The sequence below is a fragment of the Chiroxiphia lanceolata genome, chromosome 1 (assembly GCF_009829145.1).
Source record: "Chiroxiphia lanceolata isolate bChiLan1 chromosome 1, bChiLan1.pri, whole genome shotgun sequence".
NCBI lineage: Eukaryota > Metazoa > Chordata > Aves > Passeriformes > Pipridae > Chiroxiphia > Chiroxiphia lanceolata.
In genome coordinates this window covers 71,481,277-71,503,469 of record NC_045637.1, presented here as the reverse complement: position 1 = coordinate 71,503,469, position 22,193 = coordinate 71,481,277, and the positions used below count along the sequence as shown (strand labels likewise).

Below are 22,193 nucleotides of genomic sequence, written 5' to 3'. Positions count from 1 at the left end.
TCAACTGCAACACCACTACGCTTTGTTCAGGGGAAAACCTTTTAAGGCTTCAAGCACAATAATGACCTCAGAAAAGAGATGTGGCATGTACGTGTTTTTATCAGTCCACAGACAAAAAAATAAAGAAGAAAAAAAAAAGGAAATTAGTTGAAGATAGCATTATCTGGAACTGGATTTGACATTGCTTCCAAAAATGACTGCGTATAGCTGTTGTGACTGCGTCAAAACTTAGTCCCTGACTTTCTGAAAGTTCCGATTTTACAGGACAAAAAAAGCTACTGTTAAAAATGGAAAAGGATCCCATGGTAGAGATGCTTTTTAAATGATTCCCGACCTTCTGAAACGATGAAGGAGACTCTCTCTCTGTGTGCTCCTGTACATATGGAATGAGTGATGGGAGGGAACAGACTACGGAAGCGAGCTTGTACCTAAAATCCTTAAGTGTGAAAAACACAATATTCCTGTTAAGTAGGTCTATTTTCTATCTCTTTTTGAACTCTTCAATATTGCAATAAATCAGAAAACTGTTTAAAAATGAACAAATAAAATCCTCAAGTTGGTAGACAAATACAGGAGAGAGGGACTTTTATATCTGCTACAGCATCATGTAACCTGTTAGTACTTAAGCAAATTATATTTATTTAACAAATACTTAATAATATTTAGTAACAGTAACAAAAAAAAAGGCACTTTTTTTTTGCTCTTAGAAAGGTTCACCCATCTTAGCATGCTTTGATGAACCACCCTGGGAATGGGTAGTTCCACACATAGAAACTTTCTCCAGCCAAATGAAGACATCGGCAATGAATCAAACTCCCTGCCCTACTCAGCAACAAAAAAGAAAAGCAGATGTGAATAGTGATGCACCAAATCCAGGTGAACATTACTGAAAAATCAGGAATTTCTTTGTTTCATTTTATGTTTAAAAAAGGAACTCAATCATCATTGCAAAGGTCATTTTCTGCAAGCAGGGGAATGCAACTATTATGGCAGCTAAGGCTATAGCAGGGACATGGCATATTTTATTGTGTGTGGTCAGCAGTAACAAATGGAGTAAGAATGGGAATAGTCTAATAAATCTTAACAGAAGTCTCAGAAGCAAAGCACAATGCATATGTAACTCAGCAGAGGATTAGAGATGAGTAGAGAAACAATACACACAAATAAGTACTCTAAATATGTAAAAGTTGTTAATTAATGGTTGCAGAACCCAACTATTTTTCATACTGCACCAACAAAGAACCAATTTATAAACATTTCATTCAGACAAACTGATTCAAATCAAGATTTGTGCAGATCTTTGGATTCAAAATAAACCTTGTGCTTAATGCTAAGCAGCACCCAACAACAAAACTACTTCTTTCTTTTCTGAAGAGGTTAGAGGGAAAGCTACCCCAGGGTGGCATTTTCCATTGTTTCATAAATGCATCTCTTGTTCTCTTCCTTTTAGCACTGATGAAGTGCTAATTATTTTGGCTGTAGCACAAATTGTGCAAATCACTTGAATGAGTCAGGGAAGTTGGACCCTGCCATGTCTTAAACTCTGTAGACTGATGTGCATGTCAAGGTCTTCAGGTCCAATACTTTGCATGATTAGCATTAGAAGTCTGTTTCTACAAGAAAAAAGAATCTATAATGAAGGCCTGTAAGTCAAATAGCTCATGCAGACAACCAATATTATTTAAAATTAAATTTTAATCTAATCAGAGAGATTTAATGCTGGCTTAATGGTTGAGTAATACTCCAAACTCAAGTTTTAAAAAAATGTAAATAAAAACAAGTAAAAAAAAGGGAGGGGAGACACAAATTTTTATTTGAGACATTAGACTGGACTTCTCTAAGCTCTGAACATTGATTTATATCTGTTGAAGAAATAAAGATACGAAATCCAAATTCTCCATTCAGTTTCCCTGGTGATACCATTTTTTCACCTCATTTTAGTCTCTTACTAAAAAAGATAATATAAAGGGTTGGATGAATCAGGCATGCATCAGACTCTTTCCTCTGGTTGAACTGAGGTAAGAGCATGTGGGGACAATCTAGGCTGAGAGATACACTAAGAAAAAGGGAGGCTTGCTGTCCTTTCAGTCCTTCAGAAACAAAAGCAGCCTGCAGACTGTGCAGCTACAGGTGCCGTTATGGGATATGTCAGGGACTAACCTCGGCAGCACGTGTACCCCTAGACAAAGGCTGTGTCTGCACTAGCAAACAGTGTGGGACAGTAAGAGCAGCCATACAGATGAAAATACTTGGTGCTCAGGACACAATGTCTTTAACAGAGATATTTCAGGGCTTTCCTTCTAACTTAGGATGAGTTAAACGTTATTACTACTAAAAGCTTTAATAGAAAGTTACTATATGGAAGAGTCATACCCGTAACTAGGCTTCATTATAAGTGAGTTTATAATAAAATCTGTATTCACTTGGGGTTAAACTGAGCTGTTACCAAGAATTCAACAGCACCTAGATGATAACGTAACAGCAGGCACAACTCCCATCAATATGAGAAGGGAATGAACAGCCAGCCTAGACTTCCTACTGTAGACAGCTGAACTCCCCCTCAATTTCTAGTTTGAGGTGTGACTGAGCCATCAGGATTTTTTGTAATTTTTTTTTGCTGTCACAGTGAAGATGACATCTTATCTTGTTTTTATATTGTTTTATCCATGGGAATTAAATACTCAGAAGTTTACCCAGGAATAACACTTAGAAACTTTAGTTCTATGCAGTGCCAGCATCCAGAACCAGAACCTTTGCACTGTGAAGCCCAGAGGATACTATCATCTAACAATCTAGTTTTGAATCCCTTACATTGAAAAGTAAGTACTCATATAATGTATTACACTAAAAGGGTGCTAGTAAGGAGAGGCTACACACCCAGGGCCTTCAGGTAACCCTAAGAACAAGAAGGAGACCTGCACTGAATTTTGTCTTGCAACACCTAACAAAGGAAGCTCTATTTCCTGCTAGTGGGACTATCTGCAGCATTCAAACTTATGAGTGACTAAATCGTTTTCTGTGGTAACATTTTCAGTGCTAGTATTTCTGATCTTCAGCATACTGAGAAGACTTTTAAGGCAAAAGAAGGCTAATCACAATCAACAAAGGTTATCTTATTTATCCTATGGTGAGACAGAGCACCTTAATTCTGAATATATTAGCTTTCCTAATGAGGAAATGGAGCATTATCAGTACTGCATCATTATTGAAATGTATATTAAGTGACATGTTGATTCTAGTTGGCGATTTCTACTGCACTACTAGGTTGTTAGTTGTGAGCTCTTTCCTGGCTTGAGACATTTTATATTAGACTTGAGATATCAAGCACAGCATACTGGTTCGCTTAAGTCCATCTCTAGTTCTAATTTCTTTCTGTAAATGGAAAATATTTGGCAAAAAGACCATTTCAAGCCATGTCAGGTTTTGATTTTGTTTTTATTCGTGGCACTAACAGATATCAATATTTTACAATATATAATAATATATAATATGTAGTCACATTAACTACAGATGGCTAAATATTCTTGTGCTTTCAACAGTCCATAACTATACATTTTAAATTCCAGCTCAAAAAAAAAAAAAAGAATCTGCCAGCACTCTAGTCTATGATTATAAAAATGTAAATGTACAAACTTCCTCTTCTTCAGTGTCATTACAATACAGGAAATGTGAAAAAGCGTTTTCATTTGTCCTTTTTAAGTTAATCAATTTAACGAAATATTTTCAAAATATGTACAACAACTACCAAAGTAGTTAACATTTGAAAAAGATGCTGCTATAAATACTTGTGAGACAACATACAACAGCCATACAAATTAGAAATAAAGGGCCAACTTATGCACGACCTGAACAATAGTCCACAAAGGTCCTGGTTACTGATATAAACCAGCTTCATTTTGCAGCGCAGGAATGAATTCTACATCTTGGACCTCTAAGCAGGACTCTGAATCTTATTTAAAACCTTCACAGTCTGTTGCAAATAGAGATCCTTTAAAGTGGCTCAATATTTCTGAAGTGCCATGAACGTTACTAGGGTTCAGCATATCTCTGCGCATTAGCATTCTATACCTCATATCCCATAAGTAACTTTGCCATAGACACTGTCTCACATTCATTAATTGCCTGCTTTCTCAGAGCTCCACCAGAGATACAAAGTTAATTTAATTTTAAAAACCAGTGACCCCAGCATATGACAACTTAGGTACCATAACTTTTTTCTTGTGATTGTTTTTTACAGAGTTTTATTCTGGTTTTCACTCCAACCATTTACAGTCCTTTTTGAAATTAAATAAGAAGCAAGTAAATAGTTTGAAATAGTTTGAAATATTTTTAACAACTTAAAATGAATATTACTTTTCAGATAGCTAGTAAAGTTTTTAATTTTGCCCATAAATACAATTAAGTATTAACACAGGACTGCACAGTGTTTATATTCTTATTAACCTGCCAACAAGAATGGTTTATTGGCAACTTTAGATATTCAGAGGCAAAACACAATTCCTTGGCACAGAAGCTTTACAGCAGAGCAATATATTTCCCCCTTAGAACCATTATGCAGGAACACACAGAAAATTAACTACAACTTATTTTGGCTTGTAGACAAGAGAATATACTAAACTTCTTGATGTTTTTTGCCACTTCAGAGCTTGAATGATGATTATGGATGCATACGGGGTTAGATTTTCCAATTATCTGTTCTTTTTCTGTGATTTAAACAAGCAAAGGGACCTATAACAAAGAAAAGCACATGATCATTCAAGATATTTTTAAACCTCCAACTGTTGACATTGTTAACCAAACATTCTCCTGTGAGGCTGCTTTCAAGCATGGTCTCTTCATCTGCTCCTTGGGACTACTTAAAGCTTATCTGTTGTTTTCTAGCTGTATCAGTTCGTTTAATGAAAGGTGCTATCCTTCCCTAAAAACCCCACAACTCGTATATACTTACGTATGTTGCAGCTATTTAGGTTGTAATTACACGATTTCTGGAACACAGGTAATGTATTTTTCTCTGAAAGTCCTTCATTGTGGAATGAACAGAAACCCAGGCTATAAGTATGCAACATCTAACAGTCAAAATCTATTCTGTGTCAGCTAGCTGTCACTGGCCATAAAAATCAATTGATGAGTACTTTGCTTCCTGATTAAATGAAGGAAACTCCCAATGGCTTTGATTCAGGAAAATACTTAAACAAATGCTTATCTTCCTTCCCAGTCCTCAGGTCATCTAAGCATATGCTTAATTTTAAATTCATATGCTAAGGTGCTCTTCCAAATTCAAAGTTACTGAGCTTTGATTCTATCATAGAGATACACATTAAGGTCAGCGCAAAAACTAAACAGGAGTCATGTATTTGATCAAGCCTAAATTTAACAATTTAGCCTTAGTATCTATGGCAGAACTTTATTCTTGAGGAAAAAAATAGGTTGTGATATAAATTATTAGCAAGGTGAAGAGTTCAAATTATTTTCAAGTTTTATCTTTCAATTCAAACAGTAACAGCATGCAAATGCCTGCCTCTCATTGTGCATGGGAACTAGAATCGCTTCATAGGCTCATTTGACTACCTGTATATCAAGCTTGGCCAACCTTAACGTGGGGGCTCCTGCCCCATTTCCAGCCTACCAAAGCCAACATTAACTGTGGCTTTGATTCTGTAATCCTGTCATTGCACCCACAGATATTGATGGTAAGAAACAGTATTTGTTCATTCACAATTATATATCTCTGCTTATGTGAGAAGAACAGTCCAATGCTTGACATAAAGGTATAGAACTAGGCCATGCTTCCCAGAAGAAGGAATTAACATATTCAGATCAATGTGTTAATTGTTGACAACCAACTCCAAATTATCCCAGTGTACGCCATGGACTCATTGTAATGGTACAGTAATTATCTTACCTGGCTCCTTTGATTGCCAACAGAATGACACACTGCACATATCAAGAGTTCACATGACCTAATGGCATGAATGCTTGTGGATACTGTGATGGAGCCAAATTAATTTTTAAAATCTCAGTGAGCAAACAGAAAGGGTTGCTTTGGTGCAACTCTTTGTTGGAAGATATATGGAATCCGCAGAATCTCCCTTGCACATACCATTAAGAAGTGGTCTATAGCAATCATTTTACCATGAGCCTTCCCCACCATTTGCAGGCACATTCCCCTGTAGTATTTCAACCAAATCCCTGGGTACAACTCTACCTAAAATGAATGGACGGCATATAACCTAAAGGAACTTTTATAGCTTCTCTTCTTTGGTAAGATTTTTAATTCTGCATGGACTTGTGCTGCAACTATACCTACAGCTAGACATCTAACAGGTTATTTGCATGTGTAGTTATGTTTTTTTCCCCAGATAATCATAGTAAATCCCAAAGCAAGTTACACAAAACCAAAAACACACATGCATTGATATACAGAACTTCAGAAATCTAGCTAGGTTATTTTGCATTTTCTGAGATGGGAAATAGAAAGTTAAAAACTGGACATATAGATCTTCACTATATGATTCTGTTTGACACAACTGAAGGAAAACACTACTTCATTTTTAACATCAGAAGCTACAAATGGTACAGCTCTATGACCTGAGTTTTGCCCACCAGAATTAGCCAAATTCTGGTCTCAAATCAGCTGTTTATTTCCTAGATCAACTGATTCTCCTTTGCACATGAGGCAGACTGCATGGCTGGGAAGCAGGCTCCTCGCCAGTGAGACATGTTCATTTCTCAAGACAATTAACCGCCAAAGGCACTGGGGCAGTCATCATGGTTGGTGGCTTTGCTTGATGCCACCTCCCTGACTTGCTGTTATACTTTGGATGTGTTGAATGTGGTTGTGATGTTTGATGTGGTCTGTCAGGTTCCTTGACAGACCATTTCAAAAACTGAAGAAAAAGGTTACTTCCTGGACTTTGTCAGGTCTTTTCCAGTTTGGTAAATAAGTTCATCCTGTTCCTGTGACATGCCTGTGTCTCCGCTCCCTTTAGGTAGGATCTGTAGTGTAACCACTTTCTAGCAGGTCTCTGAACTGCTCTGCACTGCGGATGAACCATTTTACTGAGCAGGCCCAATTGGGCTTGGTGCCCCCAAGAGTTTTCCTTCAGGAGTGTGTGGACAGCAAGAGTGTGCAATAAAACAGAAGTTGTTTCTTCAAAACAAAGGGTGATTTATTTGCCAAAGCAGGCACAGTACTCCAAGAAATGGATTAAAGAAGAGCCAGGAGACTTATGCATGTACTGTCTTACCTATACTTAGTATTTTCCTCAAGCACCTATTTCTACTCTAGCTTGTTTTGGCTGACCCACTTAGAGACTGTGCCGTGCAGACCCTGACTCTCAGCAAGGCAAGGTCAGCCTCCAGCAACTTCTCTCCTCCCTTCCTGCATAGTGGATCTTTTAACCTTAAAGTTCATGACTTTAGCAAATAGCTGTGTAATCAGGGGAGGAGTGGAGGAGCTGGCTTTCCACAGATATTACTAGAGCTCAAATGTTTGTTGGGATGCTCCTTATCTAGGCAATTAGTTGCTTTTTACATTTGGTTCCACTGACAGTCCCGTTTGATCTGCTTCCATTGCAAATATTCCTTCATAAATAAGCACCAAGTCACACATAACTAAGGAATACAGATTCTTCCCAGTTCTCCACAATATTACCTAAATAAATGACCTTGCTGTCAGAAGCCCTTGTCCCAGAAAGCTTTGAGAAGACAATGGAAGAGAAACAGATGCCATTACTGAACTGAACTACCTACTCTGCTGTCTAATTGCTGCAACCAAAATCTTATCAAGGACATGAGATCTCAGATGTCAAAGTGTCAAGATGACTTTTGTGTATACAAGGCTAGTTTGCATATCCAGTATCTGAAAGAACAGCACAGTAGTAAGAAAATCATACTCTGTCTTGGACAAAACACTGCTCTCTTTTTTTTCATAAAAGACCTACATAATGACACATACTCTTCTGTTGTTTCAATGTCAAAACTCCAAAAAATTACTCTGTCTTGGAAATGAAACAAGACAAGCACAGTATTTAGCAGAATACGTGAGAATATCTGGCGTATTTTCATGGCCTGCACTGGTTATCCAAGTGTTTTGAAATAAATCCACAAAGAAATGATAAACACTCAGTTTCATGAGAAGAGCTACTGATTGCCTCAGAGACTTCTGCAAGAGCAATGCAATTGGAAGAACAAGAAATTTGGAAGGATCAAGAAAATAACTGCATCATGTATCCTTGAATGTCGAAATCCTGGTTTTTTTTCTGTCAGTTGGTAAAGTAGGGAAATAAAGGTCTGATTTCTTCAAAATTTGTACTCTTAGAATCATAGAGTATCTCAAATTGAAAGGGACCCATAAAGATAATTGAATCCAGCACCCTGCTCCTCACAGGACTGCCTAAAACTAAGCCATATGACTAAGAGCATCATCCAGATGGTCCTTGAGATCTGATAGATTTGGTGCTGTGACCACTTCCATGGGGAGCCTGTTCAGATGACCATCCGCTCTCTCAGTGAAGAATCTTTTCCTATTGTCATCTGAACTTCCCCTGACACAGCTGCATTTCCTCATGTCCTATCACTGGTCACCACAGAGAGGATTATCAGCACCTGCCCCTCAGCTGCCCTCCTTGAGGAAGACATTGACCGCAATGAGGTTGCCCCTTAGCCTTCTCCGAGCCGAACAAACCAAGTAAGCTCAGATGCTCCTCATAATCTTATGCTTAACATAGTTATTTTTCACATGAAAAATAACGGTACATCCAGATTTCTGATGTAATCAGAACACGCTGATGTAAATTTCCCTGAAACGCTAATTTGTGCCATTTGTATGATTCTGTGGAATTTCTGGTTTATGAGAAATCATATTTTTTTGGCTACTTTCAAATGTTAAAATTTCAGCATATTTTTTCATTATCCAAAAGAGGACAAGTACGCAATGTTTATACATTTATGGCTGGCATCAGCTAAATCATGTGTTGGGAAAACTACATCTACTTTTGTACATTCCCTAAAATCCCTGGATCGAAGTCCATTCTTGGATACTGCAGTGTAACATTGGGATGCTTCCACTAAGGCCAATCGATCTGCTTCTCTTCACAAAAAAATGCAGTGTAACTTGAGATTAGGAAGAAAAAACTTTGATCAAAGAGGTTAGTGAATTTATCCAAAAATCACACACAGGCAACTGAGCATTTAGCCATCTGGGAGATGACTGATTCACAGCTAATCACAGAAGTGAAACACATGCCATTCAATTAATAAAGTTCAGGCAGACATTAAACTGGCCTCCCAGTTTTACTGACAGCTCTCAGCACATGTGACCAAGGTGTAAGTGTTGGGAATCAAAGTCTAGGACACACTACTGAAATTAGGAGAGAGTACTTATTTATAAATTTGCTTCAGGGTCTCATATCTGATCTTTCTTAAGTTCACCTTGTCTAAAGGACATACAGCATTATCTCAGATACACAAGAATGAAAAGGTAATGAAAATACTTTCTGAAATTATACACATGCTCTCAATTGTCTCTTTTAATAAAAAATATTAACTATTCAAATTGTTGCATATATGCACAGGTGTGTTTCATTAGCTGTCCAAAGGTTTCAAATACACTCCTATCTTTGATTCAGCTAGAGAAAACAGTACATGTACTTTCTCCTGCTGGAAGAAAGAAATGTGCATCTAGAACAGCTTAAAAATGTCTCTGAAAACACAGCTAGCACACGTTGTTTCATCCACAGTAAAATATAAAAGTGTATTTACCTTTCTTAACTTTGCTGCTGCAGCACCAGAGCGAATGGCCTCCATTAGAGCTTGCCTTGCCTCCAATGGGTTACCTGTAACTGTGGCAGAGGATTTAGGAGCTGCTGCTGACAGCTGAATGGGAGGTGGTGGTGGCGGCTGTGCAGGGGCAGGTGGGATACAAAGCTGCTCTTCCTGAAGGTCTTCTGCCTTCTGCAAGGATAGTTCTGCGTCCCTAAAACGCTGCAGCTCTTCAGAGGCCAAAGAGGAGATCTGCTCATGAGGCAGTTGAAAGAAGGTGATTAATATCAAGCATGGCTACACTGTAATGATTTGACAGTTGATGCACTCTCATTTTGCTTGAATGATGCAAAACACATAGAACCTTTGTTTGCTCATGGGGTCAAACATCTGTTACTACTCACTCACATCACTCAGCTGGGCTGATTACTAGCATCGAGATTTTGGCATTGAGTCTGTCTCAGAAACTCAATCTATTTACTGTGAGATGCAGCATCCTGTAACTCTTCTTGGCATGTAAGGTAAGAGAGAAAGTTGGACTTGGTATTAATTTGAAAACAACCACAACGGTTTTGGAATCAGGGAGATATATTAAAGCTGCAATAGCCACCCATGAATCTAATTACTTTTTTGCAGTCTAGGCTGCACAGAAATAATCTCAGATGACAGGGATGCTCTTTCAGATCTGAGCTCTCAGACATAGCTTCATTGAAAAAAATGCCATTAAACCCAAAGTTTCCAGCCATTCTTTAAAAAATAAAAAAAAAGGACCAGAGAGAACTATGTGGAAGCAATGAGAACAAAATCAATTGATTCTTCTTCCAAATGTATTTCTGTGGAATTTCTGAAACTAAAATCTCTGCACAAGTTAACAGTTTGGAAACTCATCCTACTTCAAGTGCATGCACAAGAAAAAGACAATCTTGCAGACTAAGCCAGCTTTTCCATCAACTGTCTCAAGAGACACTTTTGCCATTAACACCATTACTAGTAATAATCGTGATAAATTGTTAGTAATTACAATTATTTGGCAATAACTAGGAAATTCAGTATCATGGGCCAAATAGGAGGTTTCTAACAGATCTATTAGAATTCTCTTCTCAGAGAAACTGAGACATAGAACTTTAGTGGTGAAAAATTAAAGGATTCATCTCCCATCAAATAATCCACAGAAAGCTCCTGTATTCTATTCCCTCACTGCACACAAATGATATATATATACGAGTATAACATCATGTTAGATAAAAGATGAACATTTGAGATAACATAAAAAGGACAGCCCTTTTATCATAGCACATCTGCATTGTGCCCTGTACACATACAAACATGGTCATTTAACTAGCACAGGTGACACAGTGAAAGTGAAGTGTATCGTTTCTAGGTATCTTTCTCTAAAATTATGGCAAAAGCTTCTCTGTCAAAAAGTCTCTGTGATGACACACTATCACTTAATTGTCAGACCCTCTTTTACACAAATTTACATTTATGCCCAATGAATGCAGAATGCAGTTCAGTATATGTGCAGATTGTTGCTGGCTAGCACATCCTGCTCACAGGCTCAGAGTAAGCTGTACCCTACCTGCAGCAAGTGCAGTAAGATATTTAGGGATGAAGTAATTCCCTAACACAGGAAGAAACATTTTCTATCTAATGCCAGCTATCTGGATATGTGCTAATGAACTGAGTCATTGCATGAGGGAAATGGGAACCTCCTTGCCAAGTACACATCTTTGGCTGGATTAGTCAACTGAGTGAAAACTAAGGCTAGAACAGTATAGGTTTTGGCTATTAGGAATAAGAGATGCTTTAATGATTAGGTAAATCAGAGAGAAGGAATTATCCTGCTGTAGTGAATGTTGATGGAACACCAAAATCAATTACTTGCATGCACCATGTTAGCAGATAAACAGCATGAAGAAGCTCTAGTGTGTTTTCAGGTAACTGGGACTGGAGGTACATGGTAGGTAATGCAAATATATTAATCTAACTGCATACTCCTAAAGTACAACTTCTCTGTTCAGGGAAGTTGTGGATGTCCCATCCTTGGTAGTGTTCAAGGGCAGGCTGGATGGCGCATTGAGCAACTAGATCTAGCGGGAGGTGTTTAAGGTCCTTTCCAACCCAAACCATTCTACAATTCTATGCCACCTAAATGTGAAAATGAGGAACATTTGATGTCTTCTGCGTACACTCCCTGTAATTGGTTTGGATTTCTATGTCCTTTCTAAGTTAAAAGCACACCATTTGAAAGAGTTTAAGTTTTATAGCAGAGGATAGAATTGGACTTGCGATACTCTCTGCCTAAGTCAGATCTGGTCTTCTGTCATATGGTTTCCCCCTCAACTTCTCCCTTTGCAGCATGATGTTTAGTTTGTGGCATATCTGGGTGTATTTAAAACACCCAGTAGGAACAGATTGCACTTTAAAGATCACTTACCATTTGATTTCTTACCTTTTTCAGCTTTGAGGTGCCACTGTGGCCTCTAATTGCTGCTAGTAGGGCTGAGCGTGCATTCTCTGGCTCAGCATATGAGGGCTTCCTGTGATTGCCATTTAGTGCACTGTTTGAAACCTAGAATATGAAAGGAATAAATCTCACATTGTTATTAGATATTTACTTAGAGATAGCTTGGAAACACTTTTTGGCATTTGTACCAGAATGCAAACTATGAAGACTAATCAGTCTGTCTTTTTTTAGGCTTGCTTTTAAAACCCTTACTCACACCGAACAGTGAGGATATGTGTAGATAGTAACGCTGTACTTAGAGATGCAGTCTCATATCCCCTAAGCATGAAGTCAGTGGCAAACAATTATTATGGCCTAGTAATACAAAATGCAGTTTTCTTTCATTATAGTTATTCACAGGTTTCTCCACGCTGTGTGTTCCTGTTTTTACATAACATACAGAAATGAGGGTTCAGTTCTTAGACTAACCTAAATTACCTCTCGTTTATGCTGTGTCTATGCACCCTCTGCCTCTTCTAGCTAGTGCAGCAGCCGTGGTGTTGCATAATATACAGGATATGCAGAATAAGCAGCAGCTTGGTCTGTATTTTGCCACTATAAATTTTTCAAATGCCTTGTGTTCTCCAGCTCACCAGCAACTGTACCAGTTATAAAACCTCTGGTGTCTGACAGGGTGAATACAGGGCTCTGCAGTCTGAACAGGCTAAAAAATGTTGCCGCTTTACCTTTCTGAGTTTCTCCTTTCCCCCTCCTGTTTGAATGGCTTCCATTAGGGCACTGTGCAGTGATGTGTCTTTTGGAACTGGTTTCTGGATGACAGGTTTGAACTTCTTCTTTGGTCCAAAGATATTGGTCTGCACATTAATATCCACTTCACTGACAGCATTAATATCTGAATCATCAGGTTTCTCCTCCTGTTCTGACTCTGCATTTGCTGGTGCACCGTTTAGCTCAGATGACACTTTAAACGAATTAACTTGAACACCATTAGCAGGAGGCCATTTAGCGACTCGCAAAGATGAGCTGAAAGAGGATGGGACTCCTTGGGGGTCAGGAGACTTAAGAGATGAGGCTGAATTAGTAAGGGTCAAAGTCTCACATTTCTGGTCAAACATGAGACGTGTCTTTTTCTCTGCTATACTTTGTTTGCTGTTTAAACCACGATCCTCTTCTGCAATGTTGTTATCCTTCGAGGAGGATTTAGTAAGTGGGACACTGCCATTCTTTTTATAGAAACTCAGAGGAGTTGCTTGATTTGGTGCCCTGATATTAACTACTTTGTTTTCCAAGCCAGAATTATCACCAGGTGTAAACCTGTGGGATGCTTTCTGACTGCAAGTAAAAACACTTGAAACTGTTTCTCTTGTTTCTGCTGACTCTGTTTCCACAGGACTATATTTGGCCACAATAATACATCTTTTTGGTGAAACTTCTGCTTCAGTCTTAACCTCTCCTGCCCCTTGCTTGTTTTCATCTTTCTCATGATATTCCACAGAGTCAGACTTAAAGGTAGTTGCACTGATGTGTCTTGCAATGGCAGAGGCAACATACTGACTGGAAGTTCTCCTATGTGGCTTTACAAATGGAAGTTCCAGTTTGTCCTTATTAATGGTTGGGGCTGCTAATGGTGTTACCTGAGACTGTGTAACTGGAAGAGGTAGTTTGGTCCTTTCATTCTCAGACTGTCTTTCGGCTACCTGGGTAGTAACAGTTTGTGGTGCTACAAGTTTTGGAGCTGCAAGACAGACAGGTTTGTGTTCATGTTTTACAGTAAAGGGCTTAGAGCTCATGGTGACTGCTGACTTTTTAGAAAAATGCTCAGCAGAGTCATCACTTTGCTTTTCCATAGAACTTGACCTCCAGAATGCCTTCACTTTCCCAATATGAATTTCCTCACTTTCATCAGAAGAAGAACCTGCTATGTGTTTACTAACACCAGTGTTTGGGCTTATAAGGTTGCCTAGTTCATCTATCTTAATGGCACCAGTGGAGAGTGAAACTCCTCTATCGAAATGTCTTACTTCAGGTTTGGGAGGGACAACTTTAAAGGTTGTCAAACCCATTTTAGGTTCATAGCTCGATCCTGAATTCTGGGCACGATGACACCATGTAGGTGCTGATGGGACTTCTTCTACTTCCACTTTTTTTGCTGGTGGCCATTTGATTTCTAATTCTGATTTACTTTTTTTCAGAGATCTTTCCCTGCTACTATATTCATTATATGGATTTAGCTTCTCTTTTGTTGTATTGATTTCAGCTGTGGTCTTGGAGTGAGATGGACTCAGCTTAGATTTACATTCCTCAGACTTCACACCATGTTTGGGAAGGGGTTCCAGTCTTAAGTTCTTTTCACTTCTTTTTTCAAAGGAGGATGTGAGAGATTCAAACATATCTCTCCGCTGTTCCACAGGCAAATGACTGAATTCATTTTCAGATGGTTGCTGATGTATTAGGTCCTTCGATATGCATATAGCTCCACCATCTGTGTGTCCCTTATCAAAGGAACTTGCATTGTTGTTTTTATTTGTCAAGTTTCCTGTATTAACAGAGTTGATTGAGATATTTTGTGGAACCCTCATCTCCATCTCTTGATTTTCATCTGAGTTAGAGGTGCTAACTTCTGGAGCATCATCTATGATTGTTACTGGAACAGAAATGGAAACATCTTGGGCAGCCTCAACTTTTCTTATATGTGGGTTCGATGCTTCATTGATGTAGTCAGAGTCAGAGTTACTCATACCATCCACTGCTGCGAAATACACATACAAAATTACATATTGGCAGTATTTAAGCAATATGACTTTAAATTACACAAACAGATAGCACAAGGTTAAGCAGACCAGATATTTTAGTTACACTAAAAGTAACAGGAGTATTTTTATGCTTGTATTACAAAAAAAAGAGAGGTCTAGGTCCTTCTTGTTGTCTGGTTGCTGATTATGATCAGCCAAATGTTCCTGCCGTCCTCCTGCTTCAGCCAGTGGGAAACATACAAATACAGCTGAAAGCAGAATTTCATCTATTGTTCATACCTTATCTTTGACTAACTTATCTCAGTGATAAAAGTTTCACTGCATGACTCCAAAGGAGAAACATTTCTGAGAAACAGCAAGCAACTCCAAATTATGTTTCCCAGATCTGGTTAATAATAACAGCCCAGCTGAAGGATTTCCTTGAACAAGCAAAAAAAGAAACAGTACTTTTATTTTTTCTTCATTCTTCTTACCCTTTATTACCAGTGACTCCAGAAGCCTCATTGTGCAAGAAGCTTAAATATCCTTTCAAATTCACTGGCATAAATCAAAGGTTACAAAACAGAAGCTAAGGAATTGCCATGTTAGAGAACTCACAAGAAATCCAATCAGAATCTAGTCCACTGCAGAAGTATTAAAATAAAGATGGGAAATTTTAAAAAACTATTCAATGCCATTTTTTGACAAATCAATAATAGAGAAGTATTTTTAATCCATAGTAGGAAAAAGAGGAGCACAATATGACATTCTCTCTCTTCCCGCTGATTCATGTTTTCCCATTTTTAACTTTTAAATATGCCTGTTAACACAGAGGAGTTGTTGGCTACAAAAAGGTCCCATCCTTTTTCCACTTCACTATGATAAAATACAAAACAGAGGCACTGTTCATTAAACACAGAGCTAAATTCACAACTGGTTTAGCTTAAGTCAGGGAAATTATACCAAATTTGGCCTATAAAATGTGTCCATTAACTACTGTTCATCTCTTTTTGGTAGCAGACACTGAAATACAATGATGACCGGATATGCAATTTGAAAAATATTCAGTGCAAGCCTATAAAAGGTGGCTGCTCCTGAAGCAAAGGAAGAGCAACCACTTTGGGTGGACCACATTCTGCCACAGACCTGTGAGTTGTTCCCAGTGATCTTAGTGAGAAATGCAGAGGAGGCATCAGAGTACGACTGATTATTTTGCATCTACTGGTTATTTCTCTCTCTTTTACACTTAAGAGGTAACTTTCCTACCTTCTAAATCTTCATCCAGGTCAGCCAAAGTCTGCTGGAGTTGTGCTTCAATGAATGTATCTTCACTGTCATGCTCAGCCAAAGCCATTGCTTCATCTTGCCTGCTACAGGAAACAGGAGAATAACTTTGGGTCTCTCCCCTACTTTTTAGCTTTGCACTGTTGCTCTGAAACACATTATCATTTCACCCACCTTGGTTCCACTCGTATTCTGAAACTAATTCCCCAAAGTATGAAAAATATGCAGCCTGAGAGACACATACCACCATACTGACACACTCACAACTAGGAAGGATCTTGGTGGTGCCTGAGCAAACTCGTGTGCTGGCAATCAAATGATTAGGATTAATAAAGCCTGTTGCAAAGACATGGTTCAGCCTCACTGTGAAGTACACATTTCAGCTGGACTGCAGAAACACAGCATATGCCAAGACAAAGTTTTTGCGTATCCACACAATTGTAAGGCAGATCACTAGCCATCCTGTGCACCCACTGTATCAATATATCTGCACCTGAATCAAATAAAAATAGCAAGATAATGAAAATAAAGACAGCTAATGTACTGTTGGACAATCACTCTTCATCCTGAGGGGTGGGAGGGAAGGAGAAAAGAGAAACTAATCCTTTGAGAGTAGCTTTTAATGAAACATAAAAAGGGACCTGATTTTGCCAGAAATCTGATGAAGTTGTACAATGGTCTAAAACAAGTCTGAAATCAAAATGAGTGCCAAGTGTTGACTTAGCTTATTAAAAGAAGAAAAGAAAAAGAAAATGAAACTAACAAAAATCCTAACAAGAAAAAATAACTAAAATTAAAAGAAAAACAACGTGTGGCAACCTGTTACAAAACATGAAAAAACTTAGAAAATAAAATCATGACCAGCAGAAAGTTTTTATCTAAATAATCGAAACTAGAATTTCACATTGGGCAATTAATTTTTCCCAGTTATCTCAGCTGAATTTAAGACATCGCTGTCTGTGACATATTATCTGAGTTTTGCCCTTGTGATTAGCCTATTGAAAAAGTAATTTTCCATTCTAGCCACACTTAAACTAGCTCTGGTCAGGTGAAGCAGATTTGCCCCTTTCAAGATCAAACCCAGATAGCACAGATAGAGTAACAGATGATACATTTTTTTTTTGTAGTTTAGCAAACAAATGAAAATGCCTGAAAATGTCATTTATCTGCTGCCTTTGAAGATATTAATCAGAAAAAAAATTCGGTGATGTTTCCTGACATTGATTTAAATTATGTCTAACAATGCAGATTCCTTTTTATCTATTTGATTGTTTGATTTTTCCCTTGCTCATACCAGGAGCAACTGAAAGCACATGTTGAAAAATCAGGTATTTAATTATTTTACTTCATTATTTATTTGTTTAGCATTCACCTCTCCTTCATGTCTCTTGTAGTAGTCTTGGAGCCCAATCCTTCTACTTGTACCTGAACTGCCTTGCACTTACAAAGCTGAGTTCAGGTATGTGGGATCAATGAAAACAACAAAGTACACCTTGAAGGAAGCCTTCCAAAACTGTCATACACACATTCTTGTGTACCTAGACATACAGACAGGATTAATTCAAGACAGCAAGGCTTCATGTGTGCCTAAGTGGTTTCATAAACTGGAATCTGAGGCAGTATTCCACACTGGTTGCTTAAATACAGAAGAAGAGACACAGTACTCTGTGACTGCAATACAATTTCTTCCAACATCTGCAGCTGACCTGAGTTTTGACGGGTCTTGAACATCCCCACAAGCCAATGTGAACTAATGATGCTCAGGCTCAACACCCACACTGCAAGATTCATCATAAACCGAGTTTTCCCTGTGATGGATTACAAGACCAGTGGTACAAATCAGTTGAAGTCTCCCATGAAGGCAACTAGTGCTGTAAGACTGCAGTCCTTTTGTACCCTGAGGCACACATTCACACACATACACAAATCCATGAGATTACTCATTTAAGCAATTTGACAAGAAGATTTAAACTTATTGCAGCACTCAGATTGGGAGAGAACACTGGCAAACAAAACTTTCGACTTGAAGATGGCAGAAAGAATGAACTGAATGAATTTCATAATGTTTTCACAGTGGAAAGTTCTATAAAGTGATTATAAAAAGCACTCCTCCAAGTGCATTTTAAAGCAATTTATTTGCAAACTCAGGAAGAGCATTTTCAATGGGAGAACTGCTCAAACTGTGCACCAGCTAAGATCTATCCAGTCTGAAAGGCAAATACCACTTTCTTCTTTATAAAGCTGGTCTTGGGGAATAGTTGTACACAGCCGGAGGCAAATAAGAGACACACAGTGAGACTCTTTCTCTAAGTTACTGTGGAGAAGTTGCTTCCAAAACCGTGGATGTTACATGACATAATTCCAAAAAGGCCATGCCAGCTCACCACTTTTTTGGTACCTGATCATATTTTTCTGTCTATTGCCTGACTGTTCTAAAATACAGCCAAAATCTGTATTACTAAGGTTGCCTGTGGTGGGCTTTTTACAGGAAATAAGAGGGACTATTAGGTTGAGAATTTTATGGGCAATTTATCTACAAAAACATATTTGGGATGAGAACAAGCATTCCTGGACTCCAAACACAGAGTGTAGGCCCATTGCACTGACCAGTTCTTTTCTCACATCTATCGGTGGGAATCTTTCAATGACACCTGATAGCAATATTATCCTCTCTTTGCTGGGCACAACAGTCAGCAGAGGTCTCTTTCATTAATCCTCTGCACTTATGCAGTGACTATATATAATTTGCCTCTCAGTCTCTGCTTCCATCTCCTTATCTAGACAACTGAGAAAATAATATCCAATTCACAGAATTTTTCTGAAGGAAAGAGAACAATGCAGTGAAAATGAAAGGATTCTTATTTGCTGTCATAGAGGGAGCTTCAGCAAAAGCAGATTTTGCATTTCTAAATCTCTAAAAGAGCTGTTGTTCAACACATCTCCAAATTCACATTCAAAGCAAGCCTGAAGGTATAGATTAGGTACAAGGGTTTTTCTTAAAATTCTTATCACTGGGATTTTAAAATGGGATATGTGTTTTGTCAGGTGAAGGTCTGGTAGTTTCCAGTAGCTCACATGACTTACAAACATGCCTAAGATGACTCTTTCTCACAGGAAAAGGAAAACAAAAGGGCCTCTAAATTTTTTTTTCCATAGCCTTCCTCCCTTCTAACCCTATATACTTTTCTTTTGTTGACAGCTCTCTTTTGGTCAGAATCCAAGAAAAATATGACTTATTTTGATACCATGTTTTACATTCTGGATAAACATTATCAGTGGCATTTTCCCATACCCGCTTTTTTTTTTTTTGACTTTGGGAGGAACTTGATAACCTTTATGCTGCCTTTTTGGTAAAACGTGAGGTGCTAAAAATACAGCACTGGTGGGTATTTAGCCTACGCTCGAAATGGCAAATGTGTGCAGTTCCTGGAAGCCTGTGCACATATTACTTATGTAGATTAGCAGAGATTTGTGCAAGAGCACAGAACGGAGCAAAGTGACTACTAAACTACAGCATTTAATGTTCCACTGAGCTCAGGCTACAACTCCTAATTGTTCCTCGGCAGTCATTTGCACAGTTGGAGACAAAATGAAAGTTACAACAGCATTTTACCAAATTAGTGCCATGGGAGACAGGCATTTATGAGAAAGTTTACATTTTAAGAAGGAGAGAAAATGCTCCTATATAACTAGCTGGAAATGCTGCATTAAAATAAACCCAAACCAGTTGTAGGACAGGGGATTTGAAATGAGAGAAGCTGCCATTTTTTTATAGTTAGAGCAACTTCTTTAGCTGTGGGTCTGTAAATGACAAAACTGACCCAAGTTTCTCTGAGCAATTCCTGCGAGTTCTGGTGAACCTCATATATGGTCCCAGAGGTACATCACCTACCATAACTGTTGAAATAAAACACAGACCTATGCAAACTGCAGAGAAAGGACCAAGGAAGACATTCAATTATCTAAACACAGGCACCTGGTGCCATTTTAAATGCTGTAGCATATTCCAGACACCTGTCTGGGGCTGGTAGACTTAACATGGAAGACAGAGAAACCCATATCCTACCTGAGTGGCGGCAGGTAAGAAGAAACAGCAGTAGAAATGTCTCAGGTTAACCAAATATGACTTGAAATCTCACTCTTTGCACAGTACTAGGTACATTGAAAGACTTGAGAACATGGCTCCTGTGAATCTGTTACTAGGGAGTAGTAACAGAAGAGAAGGGAGACAGACCCATTGCAAATAAGTCAAATACAGAAAGGCACACTGTGCAGTAGGACACACAAGAATGTAATAACAGCTATAAGGTAGTTCAGTGGACATTGAGAACATTCAGCTTCTCTCACATGTGTCTTGGGCAGCTAAGAGGGACTGACCAACATGGAAAACCTGATATGGTTACTCCAGACTGGACTTTGGGGCATCCAGGCTCTCCTCTCAGCTCTTACAGTCCTCCCAGTCTGATACTGGAGACTTACATTAATCCACCTGTATGTATCCAAATTTATCCTCTTTAAAATGAATCCATAATCTTCACCTCTTACACAAATGCTGGAATGAGAAATGCTTCTACCTTGTGTATATATCAAGGTGGGTATTACAGACAAGACTAATGCTCAATGATTTTAAGTAGTAGGGAGTATGGCTGAAGCTTTTTGAAAACTATTCAATCAGGCCAGAAAGAAAGCATTAAGTAAAGTCAGGTTGCTTATATCTTTGTGAGTGAGGCAACAAAGTACTCTTCAAAAGTGTACATAACTGTGTTCAGATTAACCAGTGGTTTATACAATCCTAGGGACCATGTTTCTATTCTTTGCATTTCTTACCCTAGATGACTTTTTTTTCATTTCCTTTCAAGGAAGGAATGTAACAGCAGCAGGAGAGCAGCTACTGTAAGTGCTAGACTTTCTGGTCACCTAAGTCATGACCTGACTGGGAATACTGTCCATTTCTACTGCCTCCTGTGAACTTGAGTGTAAATTTTTAATCAAAGCCTGTTAAAATTCAAAAGTTGTAGACTGAACAGCAAACTGAGGACTGGTGACATAGACAAGTCATCACTTGTCTTTGATGCAAGATTTCTGAAAGTGGCAGGCACCTAGGAAAGGGAAAAAGCACATGGTCATAGACTGTTGAATGCCAGATAACCTTGCTTTTTATGTTTTTAGATGAGCAATAAAAAAAAGCTGCACATATTTTTGAGAGCAAGGTACAGGGATTATTTCCATTCCAAGTTTTTTAGTTTGTGTTCTGTCTAGTGTCTAGTCTAGTGTCTAGTCTTGTGTCTAGTCTAGTTCTGTGGGACTACATCAAACAAAGACCTTTACGCTGCATTTGCACCTATGCTGAATTAAAATGATCAGAGATTGAATTAAACTACGTTTCAATCCTGTAATACACAGGTCCAGCCGTGTCTGCAGATATACTACCACCCAATTAACAATAAAAACTTGCAAGTACAGGCGAGGAGGAAAATGAAGTAATTTTTCAACAGCAGCTCAGTTTACGGTCCTTTTACAGTTCTCCTCCACCATCACCGGTCGAGAATCTAAACAGAAAGTGAATGAAAATGCTTTTGCACAGCATCGTTTTGTGTTTTAGTGCTAGAAATCTCTAAGCTTGTTACACACCAGGGTGATTTTAAGCTTCCAGAGTGCCATGATGTATGTCAGTTCCAGGGTCCTGCTGCATAAGCAGCAGCTTGGAAGTTGCTGTACAGCTGGAAGCGTGCCCCCACTACCCCCTCCTCGCGCAGGTCTCTGGCAACAGCTTCTCAATAGGAAAGCCTGCAGGCGGACAGCATTGCCAGAAACAGTCAGGAAAGTGGACTAGCATGCTTTAAATCTTAATACAGCCATATCACCTGTGCAATACAACACTGCAAGTTAAGATGGCACAGTTATATAACTTCTCTTGGTTTACACCAAAAAATTAGAAACAGAGCAAG

At 38.5% G+C, this 22,193-nt stretch overlaps 1 protein-coding gene across 1 annotated transcript in view; it reads right to left on the bottom strand.

Moving 5' to 3' along the window:
• Positions 1-3,416: 3,416 nt before the first annotated feature.
• Positions 3,417-22,193, bottom strand: part of LOC116784303 (protein cordon-bleu-like) — a 34,186-nt gene continuing 15,409 nt past the window's right edge. The window contains exons 4-8 of the mRNA XM_032682826.1: positions 16,228-16,331; positions 12,955-14,978; positions 12,215-12,334; positions 9,763-10,014; positions 3,417-4,728 (exon numbers count right to left, since the gene is read on the bottom strand). Of these exons, the coding sequence (XP_032538717.1) occupies positions 4,711-4,728; positions 9,763-10,014; positions 12,215-12,334; positions 12,955-14,978; positions 16,228-16,331 (2,518 nt within the window). The 3' untranslated portion in view covers positions 3,417-4,710. The remainder of the gene's footprint in view (positions 4,729-9,762; positions 10,015-12,214; positions 12,335-12,954; positions 14,979-16,227; positions 16,332-22,193) is intronic.